The sequence below is a fragment of the Megalops cyprinoides genome, chromosome 9, assembly GCF_013368585.1.
Source record: "Megalops cyprinoides isolate fMegCyp1 chromosome 9, fMegCyp1.pri, whole genome shotgun sequence".
Taxonomy (NCBI): domain Eukaryota; kingdom Metazoa; phylum Chordata; class Actinopteri; order Elopiformes; family Megalopidae; genus Megalops; species Megalops cyprinoides.
Window position 1 is genome coordinate 15617868 of NC_050591.1, and position 14395 is coordinate 15632262.

General features: G+C 44.5%; 1 protein-coding gene across 1 annotated transcript; it reads right to left on the reverse strand.

Annotated features, from left to right (window-relative positions):
• Nucleotides 1-2338: 2338 nt before the first annotated feature.
• On the reverse strand, nt 2339-14100 carry rab4b (RAB4B, member RAS oncogene family). Its single transcript, XM_036537331.1, has 8 exons — nt 13896-14100; nt 8155-8235; nt 7515-7629; nt 7078-7140; nt 5790-5944; nt 5091-5186; nt 4760-4937; nt 2339-4524 (listed from the first exon to the last, which is right to left on the reverse strand). The coding sequence occupies exons 1-7, from the start codon at nt 13909-13911 to the stop codon at nt 4822-4824; spliced, it is 642 nt and encodes a 213-aa protein (XP_036393224.1). The 5' UTR covers nt 13912-14100; the 3' UTR covers nt 2339-4524; nt 4760-4821.
• Between the last annotated feature and the right edge of the window lie 295 nt (nt 14101-14395).

Genomic DNA, 14395 nt, shown 5'->3' on the forward strand with positions numbered 1-14395 from the left:
AGCTGATTGCTTTCTGTCCTTTTCGTAACTGCAGAATTGTTATTCTAATGAGAAAGACACAATGACAGTGTTTGTATAAATTTCACGATATTTATCAGTATTGTTGCCACAATTCCAGATGCTTTGATTTAAAATGAAGGACAAGCTGAATATTACGAGACAAACCAGAGTTTTCTTCTTTCAGAACACGATTTGAAATATTTAATTCTTTTTGCTGTATTGCAGTAGTCGCTGCAGAAGTGATTTGGATTTATTTAACAAGATAATCAGTCAATAGCCTGTTTTTTTTTCCAGATAGGACCTCCAGTACAATGTTTACATTAGTACAGCATTTGTTAGCCACCAGATCTTCACTGCAATGAAACTGCTGAGCAAGACAAAGATTAGTCTCACAGGATATCTGCAGTTTCCAAATGCACACAGGACTTCAGGCTTACTTCTAAAGGGAACATGCTTCCATAATTATTTATTCAAGCTCTACCCTATTTATAACCACTTGATGATTATGGTCACAAGCTAACCATTGCATTATAGTCAAACAATTAAAAAGCTAAGAAAAGAGATGTATACTAAACTAAAAATAGTGTCTCAGTCTCCAAATCATTGTTTGTACGTAGTACTTGTGGTGCAATACCTCCATCTAGTGGTAGTTGTAGAGATTTACTCTTTCATATTACACTGTAGCCAGAATTGCACTTGAAACTGTATCCACTCCAGCTGCACTGACCCCCTCTTGGCAGACAGACATTTACCCCGAAATCCTGATTTAAAGCGTTTACCCTCTCTTCATGGTTAGCCCCACTGTTGTCTTTGTTCCTTATGACCTCAAAGGATTGTAAGACAGCAGGGGTTTACTCAAAAGAGGACAGATTGCTTGTGGCCTTGACGGTAGGAAACAAATTAATGCAACACATAACTACCACAACTGTGCACCGAAGGCTCCTGGCTGCAGAGTTTACATGCTGCGCAGCTATACACCCTCTTGTTTGTGCCAGCTGTTGTCTAGTCTGGGGATGACGTATAAGAACAGTGGTTTCCCCATTTGCTGAATAAATAAGGAGAACACTCCTCTGGACCAGAGGGCTTAATGGGGGGCTTAAGTGGCCAATAGCAGTACTCTAGTTGGACTCATCCGTAGCAGAGACAAAGAGAAGCCTCCACAGATTACACTCAGGAAAGGTTTCATTAAATCTCTCCGACAACTGCCAAACACTGGGGAGAGAAACTGGCAGGCAGACATACCTCAACATACAGCGACAGTCGAACTGCTAACGTAAATGCAAATCTTGCACACAACTACAACAAACAATAATGTGCGTGGGCAAAGAGTCAAACACACCTGCACACAAAGTCCAAAGGGCAAAGAATTATTATGCCTACCACTGGCCTCCAAAGCATCACACTGCTAGATGGTCTCTGTATGCCTTTCAAACACTGAACACTATCGGCATGAATATATGCAAATATCCATGACAACGACAATAAAAATACTAAATTACAAAAATAACCAAGCAAATGTTGTTGTAATCCATCATCTTTAAAATTCACAAGCATTTCACCCCCCCCCCCCCAAAAAAAAACAAACAAACAAAAAAAATCCATATTTACAGCATAGATTTTTCAGATGTACAGTATCTTAGCAAGGATGATGATCATAATGATGAATCCTTATTGGTTACTAAGCAACAACTGAGTTTTTCCTGCAAGGTAATTGGGGAGTGATTTCTGCTTAAGAAGGGAGATCAAGGAGTGGGAAGAAAGGAAGTCATGTGACCCTTGGAGCAAGTAACATTCTGTGAGGACAATTATTAGTGAGGCAATGTATCCCAGAGATTTCCTGCAGAGACAACACGGAGACAAGAGCAAAGCTGTACGTCCTCGCAGCTGTGTTAAAAGCTCAGTTTCACGACCGACCTGTTGCAATCACAGACAAACGGCTTGATTCTTCCCAGCAGAAGCTGTGGTCTGCACAGTCAGGAGGTCAGAATTATGTTTGTGCTTGTGGCAAAACTCCACTGGAGCGCAGACAGCACAGAGAGCAATACCAGCGGGAGAGGTCCAGGGCCGAGTTAATGAGGAAACTCTTTATTCGAGGTGCTTCTGGGGGCAATTCACACAGGAGCACAAAAAGACTATTCTGGAATGTTTTGCTTTAAGACCGCAGACTCAGTTGTTCTTTAGTAAGGAATGAGTCCTTTATAAGTACTTTTCAACCTTCTATATGACATTATACATATATTTCAGATTTTATGAACTTCAAAACGACTGTACAAGTAATTTATCATTGTAAATATTTCTACAGTTACAGTATTTAAAACAAACAAAAATAAGAGTGCACTTGAGGAAAATCAAAGAAATTAGACTGTCTACAGCTAGACAGCATCACAGTCAAGGGATTAAGAAAGTATGGCAGAGATATTGTGGTTCCCATTTTCTCCTGGCTGGTGCACCAAAATCTGCCCCTAACTGCCTCTGGTTTCAGCTGCAGGACAGCCATTACATCACAAAGTTATTAGGATTTAATATTTTGTTGAGGGCAATATGCATGTAAACCCTGATGGGCCCAATTCCATGTACAAAGCAATACAGCTTGAACGCTCAGTATAAACTTCTAAACACTTTCTGTGACGGTCATTTTGAAACAGACTTAATTTTCACTGAGTTCCAACTACTCACATCGTGAATGATGTCTGCAATGTAAATCACTGATCACTCATTTCTCCTCTCTCTTAGGTGACACTTTAAAGTACTGCACAGGGGCTGGCAGATTAAACCTTTGAAAAAGATGTCGGTGTAGTTGCAGATTTGAGAGTAGTTACCATTTTATGTGAATTCCAGTTCAGTCAATCACACTGCATCACACCTTAACAATCCCCTTACGCTTCGGCTGAAGTGTGTTGTCTCAAACCAGCCAAGAGAAGGAAATAGGGAAAAGAACGCTGCCCCCACTCCCCACTCCCCACTCCCCGCTCACCCCCCCGCCACACACCCTGTTTACTGCAGTTTATTAGCATTCTTCATGGTTAACCACCTGTAATAGTGCATCATGTAAAAACAGCAGTTGACTGACAAGTCAATACAGCCAGCATGGATTTTCACCTCAGTCAGCTGCACATTAGAAAGTGCATTGAAACCCTGTGGAAACCAAGCAGCCTATTGAGGACTGCAGTAAATAGGTATATCTTCATGTATTTTGCTGTATGATGTTAAATTCAAGTCTTGGCCTTGGGAGTCTGACCTTTCCTTACTGACGTCTTAAGCCACCACCATCCAGAGTATGGCAGAGAATTGGGAAAGGCGGGAGGAGAGGGGTGTGAAGGGTTAAAAGGAACCCAGCCCTGATCTGGACATCTCTCACAACAGGGAGAGTGATGGGGCTGCAGAACGAGGCCCTTGCTTTGGAAGAGACAGCACTAGCAAACAATAATGTTAGCAGTGTACAGAATAACATTCTACAGGAATCACCTTGAAAACCTTGGCTTGCCAAAAGCTCACTCTACATTGTGCTTTCAACAGGCTTGCTTCCATTACGGCAGACTCTGACTGGCTCTTTCCCCTCCATCAAAGAGACTGTTTAAACTCTTGTTAAAGACCGGTTGCTATGGAAATGTGTGCAACCTCTAAAAGTGTCAATGCAAAAGGGAAAAAAAATGTAAAAGAAAAGAAAACTCAAGGGAAGCTCTCTGCTTTTGCCAGAAGGCATCTCTGGGGATTGTTAGGTGTTTCCATTTCAATAAAGCTGAATCTTTGACAGTTACTTTGGCAATACTATACAATGGGTTAACATTCATAATCAATGAATATCAGTGTCACAAGTGATCTACTAGTGCTCTGGAGTTTCCCTTACCAGGAAACAGCAATGGTAGGCTTCCTTTGCATAAGGAATTCCCACTATTGCTGAAATTAGCCGTTTGATTATGTTTAGGTTTGAATCATTGAAAGCTGGAACTGACGCCACTGCTCAGGCAGGAAGGCTTCAAGAGGAAGAATTCTCAATGCAGTCTTTTTGGGGTCTCAGTTGGGAACAGGTTTGAAATAGCATAGGTGGCTATCCTGCTTTGATATCACACACACAAACAATACTCAATACCCCGCATTTAAGTATTGGAAAGGCTGGTTCTGAGCTAGAAATATGTGCGAACAGTCTCAAACTCATCTTATACCTTTACCTGAAATTATCTGCACTTGATGATTGAGCGTTAAAAAAAAGAATCACTACAGAGGGTCCAAAATGGTGTCCTGCAGCCCTCTCACCTGCCCCCTCACCCTGACCTGCAGGGAGCCCCTTTGGTTTGCCCTGTGCTCAGCCCAGTGATCCACACCGAGGCAGAGTCCGCACCAGCTCAGAGTCTCACAACCAAGGCAGCAGGGGCCCTGCACCCACTCTGGGCCAATAGGGTAATGCGTTACAGAAGGTCAGGGGTCACAGGTAGTCCTCAGGGAGAAGGATCCAGGTTCCTCTAGGGGTGGAAGGGGTGCAGTGGGAAGGAGGAGGGAGGTCTGCACACCCAACCACACCCAGAGCTAAAATGTGGAAAGAAACAGAACATAAGAACAGAATTAGTATTGCTTAGCGCTCAAGTTACATACTGTCTTAGCAGATGAAATGCAGGAGATAAGGGTGGCATCCCATTCTGGAAGTAATCATGTAACATGGCATGTAAATGTCATTATTCTTTATAAATATACCACATATTATATGTGGCAAATACACTGGGGCTCTGTTAATAGTGTAGGTGCTGCACTGTGTCCTACTGACCTGGAGGGGGCGCCCTGCATGTATGGGAGCAGGGGCAGGGGTCAGGGGTTTCGGGGGGGCTCCTAGCAGTTGCACTGCTGCTTGGTCTGTGCTGTGGTTCCCCGGGGCTGGCGCAGCTGCCTCAGAGATGCATCTCCATACTGGATCCCTGAGCCCATCCGCTCCGGGTCCAACTCGCCTGCAGTGAACACCCAAACACAAATGCACAAGCGTATGGATACCTTCAAATAGTTAAATACTGTGTGTTCAAAAAGTCAAACACTGTGATACTGTAATTCCCTGGCTGGGATTTTGTTTAGCGGTGAGTGTGCTCTTTTCCTGTTATTTTTACCTGAATCTATTTTGTTGAGGATGGTTCGAGCACATTTGAGGAAGGCCTCCTCCACATTCTCCCCCGTCAGCGCGCTGGTCTCCAGGAACATTAGCTCTGCACAGTCAAGATCAGCCAACATAGCCAACATCAAATCAAGAAAGATAACACACAATCAAAAAAACAAGTCAACTCAAAAGAGGATCAATGCTTCAAATGTTAAGATAAAATCAAGACAATGAGCAGGGAGAAAATGACAGCGAACCCAGTAACGCAAAGATGTGCAGAGCTACGTCCCGGCAGTGGAAAGGCTTGCCTTTCTGTGTAAGGGGGTAAAAAGGCTGAATGAATGAGACGGGGAGATAACAGGACAAGGCTCACCGATTCGGAAAAGAAAACCCACACCGTGTCAGCGTAATTCGCTGCTCAGATTCCGGCTGACAGGTAAGTGAAGTCAGGGAATTGTGAGCAGGGAGGGATAATGGAACGGGAGAGAAGTGGAAAGTGACAGGTGAAGGTGACAGGAAAAACAATGACTCTGATAAGCACCTTGAGGGGACAGGAGATGATTTTGACGGAGGTTTGTAGGACAAGGGACAATTAGAGGCGACGGGTGTCTGGCGGCATGTGACCGTGAGTGGCAGCACGGGGAGCCGAGAGTGACAGGGCCCAAATGGGAACGCGGCGGGGTGGCGGCCGAGCGGGCGGGCGCTGCGTTACCGTTCTCCTGGGCGAAGCGCGAAGCCTCCAGAAAGGTCACCTCCCGGTCAGCGTCCAGGTCCTTCTTGTTCCCGCACAGGATGATGACAATGTTGGGGCTGGCCAGCGTCCGCGCGTCCGTCAGCCAGTTGGTCAGGGCGTTGTACGTCTCCCGACTGAGGGACAGAAGGCCGGCATTTTCAGCACAACACTTCAAATTCTACCCCAAATTTAGGGTTTTCCTAACAGATGTACACCATCTGATCTGAAGGTTAGGGCCTTACTAACTCCAAATGCTATTCAAAGTATGAAAAAATATTTGTGGAGGTTACAACAGTTTGCAACGTTTCTCTTAAACTCTTCAACTCCCTTCTCCACTTCTGTTAGGATAAGCATTTTTGTTTTGAAGATGGCCACTACATGCCATATTATTCCATCCTGAAACTGACAGACATACAGTATCTAGTGATAGCAAACAAATAAATACAATTAAAGATAAATAAGATAAATACTGGATTAAGTATAAGGTATGTATCCTGGCCGTCTTTTCAGTACTGTCATTTTTTGGTCAATGTCTGAGCATGAGGGGAGTTCATTATGCTTCTCCTAAGGTTTATTTAAAAGGTATATACATTGATTTGGGATTTGTGGCCATTAACCTACATTAAACACAAACTGATGCACTTTGGGCCAGGGCTAGTCTCCACTACTATTCTCCACAAATCCAACTCCTATGCAGTTCTATGCATGGTTGGGCTGTAGCCCTCCTTCACAGCAGAGGGCACTGGAATTCACCTCAGGTCCTTATTGGGCACACTGAGGATTAGATTTAGTACAGTGGCTCTGGAATTACTAACAGTGCCCAATCTGGGAGACAGATACAGCCTCAGCCACACTCAGTAGTCAGTCTAATTGACTTGTGGACTGGCAGAAGACACTTTATTAAGGGCCTGTCAGATCGCATTATGGCATTCGTTCTGTCTTTATTATCATGACAGTGCCTTGGTAACTGGCCGCAAAGCTCAGAGCTGATTAAATAAACCCAGGAATTGGTCCTTCTTTGTTTTTCCCTTTCCGCCCAGGATGTGGTAAAATGAACCTTCAGCCTCTGCTTTTTTCATTTTGTTTTATATATCTGGTAAGCTGATGAAAACGAAATGGACTTCATTGCCCTTTTCCGGAATTTTCATTGCTTTTGTATGCATGCCTTTTTTAGATACAAAATACAGTTCTCCCTACTCACAAAACATGACCAATTATGATGACAGACAGATACTGTTTCGCTACCCATAATACACTGCCTTCTTACCTTGTGATGTCATAAACCAGTAGAGCCCCTGCTGCTCCACGATAGTAACTGCGGGTTACAGATCTGAGGAGGAGGGGTGAGGACAGACAGTGTAAGACAACTGGGCATATCCCTTAGAATAAACCAAACCTTTATCCCATCATGAAATTCCCAGAAATTACACCTCCGTTGCTGTCATTCAGTTTAGTTCAGTTTAGTACTTCAGTTTAGGACTTGCTGCATTTCTCTTCACACATGGCACATCTGTCTACAAGATGTGTTGAGATGTTGTGCCCAGATGTGTTACATGGGGTGTCTACACAAATCAGGACAGTATGCATTGAGTGCAAGGAGAAAAGAGCAATGCAGCTCCCACTGTTTAAACAATCACTCAGGCAGAACCCACATCCATCTGCCCCCCATTATGTCACCCCCGCTGACCACTGTGAGGCCTTTACCTGAAGCGCTCCTGCCCAGCAGTGTCCCAGATCTGCAGTTTTACCGTCTTGCCTCCGACATTCACCACCCTGGAACCAAACTCCACCCCGATGGTGTGGTTGGAGTCCTGTTTGACTGTAGAGGACAGAGGAAACAGACTGTCAGACAAGCAGCATATCCCTTTCACTCAAGAGTTAAACAGGCTTCAGCGCAAGTAATCCCCAGACAAAATTCTGGGTAAAAACACAATTACGCAAGACACACTCAGTTTAAATAGATCTACCAAGATTATGCTTTGGGGGCTCATATTAAGATCATAAAAATACTGCCTTATTGCAGGGGGTCTCCAATCGAGTATAACATTCAATTCTTATTCGCTGGAGAGGGGATATGTAGCGCATCAGAGCAAATAAAAACTGAGAAATGAAGGGGAGAGCTCTCTCCCCTGAGACAGTTTTGCGCATTCTGTAGCTGTAAGGTGAGGAACACCTTAAAATACATTATACTGTAATTTAGTGTTGCTTAAACAGACAGACCCGGGGTCTGGTTACTACCCAGGAGTCCAAAGACTGTAAGGTAGGCGTTACATGTCTTGAACCAAATAAAAGGTCGTGGATGGAGCCCTGATACAAGCGTGAGAGAGAAATAAATGCTGCTTACACTTGTTCTCGATGAACTGGTGCAGGAGGCAAGATTTCCCCGTCCCAGCGCTGCCAATCACCAGGAACTTGAACAGGAAATCTGCAACCAGAGAGCAGAAGAAAATCAATAAAACTACAGCCCGAAGCTGAAACCTACTAAGGGCTGAGTCTTTCAGCGCTGCTTCCTCTACGCAGGCCACAGCTGCCTGTGGAGGGGTAAGGGGAACTCGACCACACCCTCTCAGATGCAGAAGGAACTGATGCAATCGGGCAAAATGGAAACAACTGAGTCTGTTGTGCCTCGGCTATAAAGAAATCTCATGTGTCCACGGTGAGGGGGAGAGAGTAGATGAGAGTGAGAAGGCCAGACAGTGAGCAGAGGCGGTGGCATCGGGCAAAGCCTCTGGAAACCCGCAGCACACACAACACTGAAAAGGGACAGTATTTACATTTGTCCCTGTGTTTATTTTTCCTCTTTTAATCATTTTTGTTGGCAGACACGTGAGGGTGAGCCCATGAAGAGTTTTGTTCACTCCTTGCCTGCCTTCTCGACAGCAGCAACGGTTCACTCCCAAGCCAGACCACGCCTATTTCAAGTGACATACAGATTTAGACAGTTTTCCTATCACCTCTGCATCACTACAAGAAGAAAATACCATTTTCTGACAATGAGCTTCAAACTTGCTTTGAGGCTTTACTTGATTTTTTTGTGTGTACTTTGGTGAAATGCCTATCAAAAATGACTTCTACTACAACTGAAAGGATAAATAAAGCGAGGCCATCAACAGTGCAAGCTTGGGTAGGGATGGCCACAGCATTACAGTACCATATACTCAATTAGTACAGTTTTCTATTTTAATTTTTTACTCTCATGTACCTCTTTTTCTTTCAACCACCTAGATTATTGATTGTAACTGATTTAGATTTAAAATAAGCGTTTTAAAGACATGCTATTGGAGGTGACCGGGCGCCACCTTTATTTATGGGAATCAGATCAGGAGCTTTCTCTCCCTTAGTCACCTGGTTAGTGTTGTTTGCACTGTATTCTTCACCTGAGTGGATGGGTGCATGTATATGTATTTGTGCGGACAAATGTTGATACTGTAAAGTTTTTTAATCTTTTGATCACAAAAAACAAGTTCTATGGCCTAAAATAGATGTGTCATTCACTCCAGTGAAAGCATAAATAAATGTTTTCTCTCATATGACCCAGCGTGAAAGTAAGACTGGAAGTATTCTGTGACCCCAAAAACTATAGAGAGGATGAACACTAATCATAAATTGACTCTAATACATAGATTTTAGAACCTTAAACAACTGGTTTAATATATGGACACACTTGTTTCTATATTAGGGATTGTATTAAATGTAATATTAATACATATAATTAATACATATAATAAATACATCTATTAATTAATCTATTTGAATGTTCTTTAATATAGTTTTTGTGTTGTTTAAATGAACACGCCAGTGCATGTCACTGAAGGAACAGAGCTAGTCCAGGTCTTGACTCCAGGGTTTGGAAGCTCCACGTGTGGCAGCAGTGGTTCACACTCCACTTACACTTGCAACGATTCCTTCAGTCTGACTCAAGAGTAAATGACTCATACGGTCACAAGCTGGTTTGTGCGCACACTTAAGCACTTTCACGATGGCAATCTGTCAAAAGGCCAGGTCTGCACTTTCGCACAGAATCTGGAGCACGGTCAAGGCCGGGCAGCCACGCGACAAGCGCGAACGCAGACCCGAGCGAGGGACATTTTCACCGCGAGCATTACGGGGACAAAGCAGTGACGGTGCAGCTCCCCCCCCACAGGTCAGGCCGGGTCAGATCGCAGCCCGGCCCAACCCACGCAGCAGGCCGCTGAGATAAACCGCTGACCCGCGGTCCGAAAGCGGTCTTTGTTCCCCGGGCTGCAGCTGTGGCAAGGCGGTTCGCATGCGTGGGCCTGGGAGCTAGCCGGTCACACGGGGATCAATGGGGGGATTTTGGAGGGAGGCAGGGGCGGCTTCTGCCCGGGGAACAGGCCAGAGAGCCGGGGGTCAGACTCCATGCGACCTCTGCCTGAGTCACTCAGCGTATGACGCTGCAACAGCACATTACTGATCCGCTCCCATATTTCGGATCAAAAAAAGAGGTTAAGGCTCAAACACAATGGAACTGTGTCAGGGACACTGCAGTGCTATCTGCAAAAAAGCATGGAATACTACTGACAGTCAAAAACAAACACTAGGAAAAATACAAACATGTAATACAATGCATGGAACAGGGTCATGATTTGGCATAATCACTTCATCCACAACACCGACTGCACCTCAAAATATTGAAATTTTGCGTGAAGGACAAAAACAAGTATGCTGGTTTTTTAGCGAAGGTGTGTCTGTATAAAAGAAAATCAGAGAATGAGAGAGGAGGTGAAAGAGACAAAGAGAATGTGAGAGAGAGAAAGACTTCACAACGCCTGGCACCACCTGATTTGCATGTTGTCCTGTCGTGATGAAGGACGACAGAGCTACTTGAGTAAAGATCATTTACTCATTAACCACTCCCCCGCTCCAGCTCTTTATCTCGTTCAGTCCGTCCCAGGCTGCACCAATGTCACTGAGACTCAAACAGCCAATGGCAGCTGGGATAAACACTGACTATTGATTATAACACAGGAATACAAGAAGGGGGGGCTGGTGTATTGTTGTCAGTATCACTAAAACACCTCACCAACACTGGATGTCAGCGGCTCAAAACCATGAGCTGTGTGTACACGGGCATATCTGCATGTATGCTCTGAGAGACCGCATGACCTTGAGTTCACATTCTCACCTACTGTGCTGCCAACAGCACGATGCTTTGTTTCCCACTGCAGGAACTGTTACAAAATAATCCCTGATGAGAACCAGCCACCCTGTACTGAAACCTAAAAGGAAAACAACACAAACTATCTCAAAATAACCACATGATAACCTGTTCTGTATGTTTCACAGGCCTCCCTGGGCCATCGATCACCGATTCCCTTGAACAGAAGTGGCTAACAGCTGAGCCAATTAACCGCCGAGGGGTTCGTCTGCAAGGGCAGTGTTGTTTTTTTTCTTGGGTGCCGGGACCAGGGCACAGCTGAGGAAAGGTAGAGACACGCGTATGCGCTGCACAATATCATCTAGAAGGCGGAGACAGCGTCTTTCAACAACAGGTGAGTCCCAGGAGATTCCCCCAGCAGTTTCCACCGTCTTCATCACTTAACCCTCAGCAGAGACGTGACAGGGAGCGGCACACAGAGCTGAAAACATCAGCTGGAGCCACAAACAAAACCAACAGCACTCTCCCGCCTGTGACGCAACAAACAAAGTCGCACCACTACCTGTATTGCTTTCAAGAATGAGGCTTGAATAACAGCACATTACTTATTTATTAGCTTGGTAGAAACCCCAATCCAAGGCTATCTGCATAGCTTACTATTCAACATACTTAAAACACATTTAAACAGCCAGATTCTTACAGGAGATACTGCTACAAAGTACTTTGCTCAAGGATGAAGCAGCGCACCATCAAGGAAACGTACCCCGGGTGTTATCTGTCATTTTATTTCCCACGTTCATGCAATGCTAACATGCGTGTACCGTCTCTCTGGCTGGCGAGGACTTAATGTGTAGGCATTGGTCCATCGTTCAAGGTGTAGGGGCCTCTCTCGCTCAAACGAACGGCAAGATCAAACTGCAAAACTACTATACATTACAAAGTCTCTTAATTTGTTAAGCACCTGTGAGAAACATCCAGTTTGGGAGCCAGGTGCACATCTTGGCGACAGGTGTACATTAGCGTTATATGATGCAAACTGAGCAAGTCAGAGTAGCTGAAGACTCCATTTATATAAACAGGTACATACCATTAATGGTGTTCTGGTGGGGGGTGGCAAGTATAAAACAACTAAAATTTAAGTACATATTTTGAGCATAACTTACTCTGATATCTATATAATTACTCTCTGATATCTACATAATTCAATATTAGCAAGTATTCTACTTGTAAATTGCTACATTCTGTACTGCACTTAATTCAGTTTGTTACAATATAAACTCTAAAAACATGCAAGTATGATTATTTTGTGACAGAGTTCCAGAGTCATAACTGCATGAATGTATCTCCTTCCCCTCCCCCTAAACCACAATGCATCAACGGCTTGAAAATTACCAAAGCCCCAGCTCCACCACTCAGAGTATTCCGGTTTGTGAAATAACACTAAAAGGAAATCAATGAGAGCTATTACAGAGCCTCCATACGGCATTCACTCCAACCCATTAGTATGAGGAAGTATGGCTCTGTGCTGCCAGGGCAAACCAGCAGTGTTGCATTTCTGAGAACCAGAGGGAAGGAGGCAGGGGTGGAGGTGTTTGTTTAGCTAGAGGAAAATATATTGGTACATGAAGAATATGTGCCATCTCAGGATGAGGTCTTATGAGGTCTTATTGTTTCTTATTTAGGGAACATAAATAAAGGTACCCGCTGATAACACACAAGCCCTAAAATAAAGGAGAGGTGTCTGGAGTCCAACAGGATTGAGTCAGGGCAATTTTTTATAGTTTGCATGGAGACAGTCAATATTCATGGACACTGCATATTACACGGAGTTAGGGTCGCGCACGGATTTCTGAAGCAGTCTTCATGTCAGCTATGTGATGTGTTGGGAACTGAGATATAGTTGGCCAGCAATTCATAGAGGCCGTTCTGGAAGAAGTACCTTTATATAACTTATATACCCTTATATAACCCCGATGAAACACTGTTTTGCGATTACACTGACAGCAAAATTTACATGATAAACGCTTCTGAAGACAATCAAAGCTGACAGAACCTACGCATGAGCTGGCAGTCAGTGCGCGCCCCCCAAAAACGCGCGCACACAGAGTGCTTGTTTTGACGGTGCGCCTTTGACGATTCCGTCCGATAACATAAATTTACTGCGGAATCTCTTCGCGCTGTTTTGATGCAACACTCAGGCCTCCACTTACCGGTGTTTATCTGTCATGTGAAGAATGCTGTGCTGACCGGACGGCAGAGGTCGTTCCATTCACACCTTGTTTATTTTTTTGCAATTCTAAGCGGCAGACGCCATTTAATACCCCGAACCCCAACCCAGACACAAACACCGATGAAAAAGCACACTTGAACTGGGGGACACGGGGACTGAACTGTGGACAACCTCGCTGCAGGACAGCACAATACGTAACAGCTGTTGCAAGCTTCCGTGGTATCAGGAACAAGATAGCGAGATAACGCTGGAGCTGTGCACAAACCACAAGTTTCGAAATCCATCAACTTGAGTTTAATATCTAGATGCTAACTTATACTGGTTGTACAATGTACAGTGTCAGATAGCCTGCGACTATTTAGCTAGCTGCCGTCATTTAAAAGTTGAAAGCTAACCATGTTGGTATGGCATCAAACACGTCCGAAACCAAGTTCATCCAACTAGTCTAATGTTAACGTTAGCTAGCTTGAGTGACAGTCAACAACACACCGACCCAATTGACCATTTCTGGACATAGCGTTATGTGGCATGTGTTTCAAACGATGCCATTCCGTCCTAAAAGCGAAACACATAATGTTACAGAAGTTAATCGCGTAGCTAGCTCAATAGCATACTGCCTAACATACCAACGACCTTCGCTAGCCAGCTAATCGACGGGCTATCTGAGAGAGAGCTCGGTAGCTGCCGAGCTAATAGCGGTCTGAACGGGTGTTGTGGTAGGTAGCTGTATACCTACCGTATGTTTCTGACATGTCTGTCCCCACTTGTCCGGACGCCTTCGACTCTAAACCCGACCAGCTCCTTGTGGTCTGAGATCTGATGTTTACCAAAATATACGTATATATCAGGTTTAATGGAGCTTTGTTCTATTATCTAACAGGCAACGGGTTTCCCCTCCCTCGCGATATGGATGCCTGTAGCCACACTGCTTCCTCCCTACAAGAGCGGCGCAACACTACGTCATGACGCAATTGAAAACGTCGTCACGTACACTTTCCCACAGTGTCAGGCAAATTCCAGGCCATGTTCCTGCGGTTTGGCCAATAATTCGATGGTCAGCTGCCGTCGCGGTATGTTTCTGCAGTTAAGGAAAAGCTTGTTAATTACACCGCAGAAAACCTCATGAGCAGCAACTGGAAAAAATATGTTGTTTATGCATTGCTCCATCCACATGGTGTGGCTTATAAATAAACGCCAAAGGAGCATCTAAGGATATATGGGTTTGACATATAAATC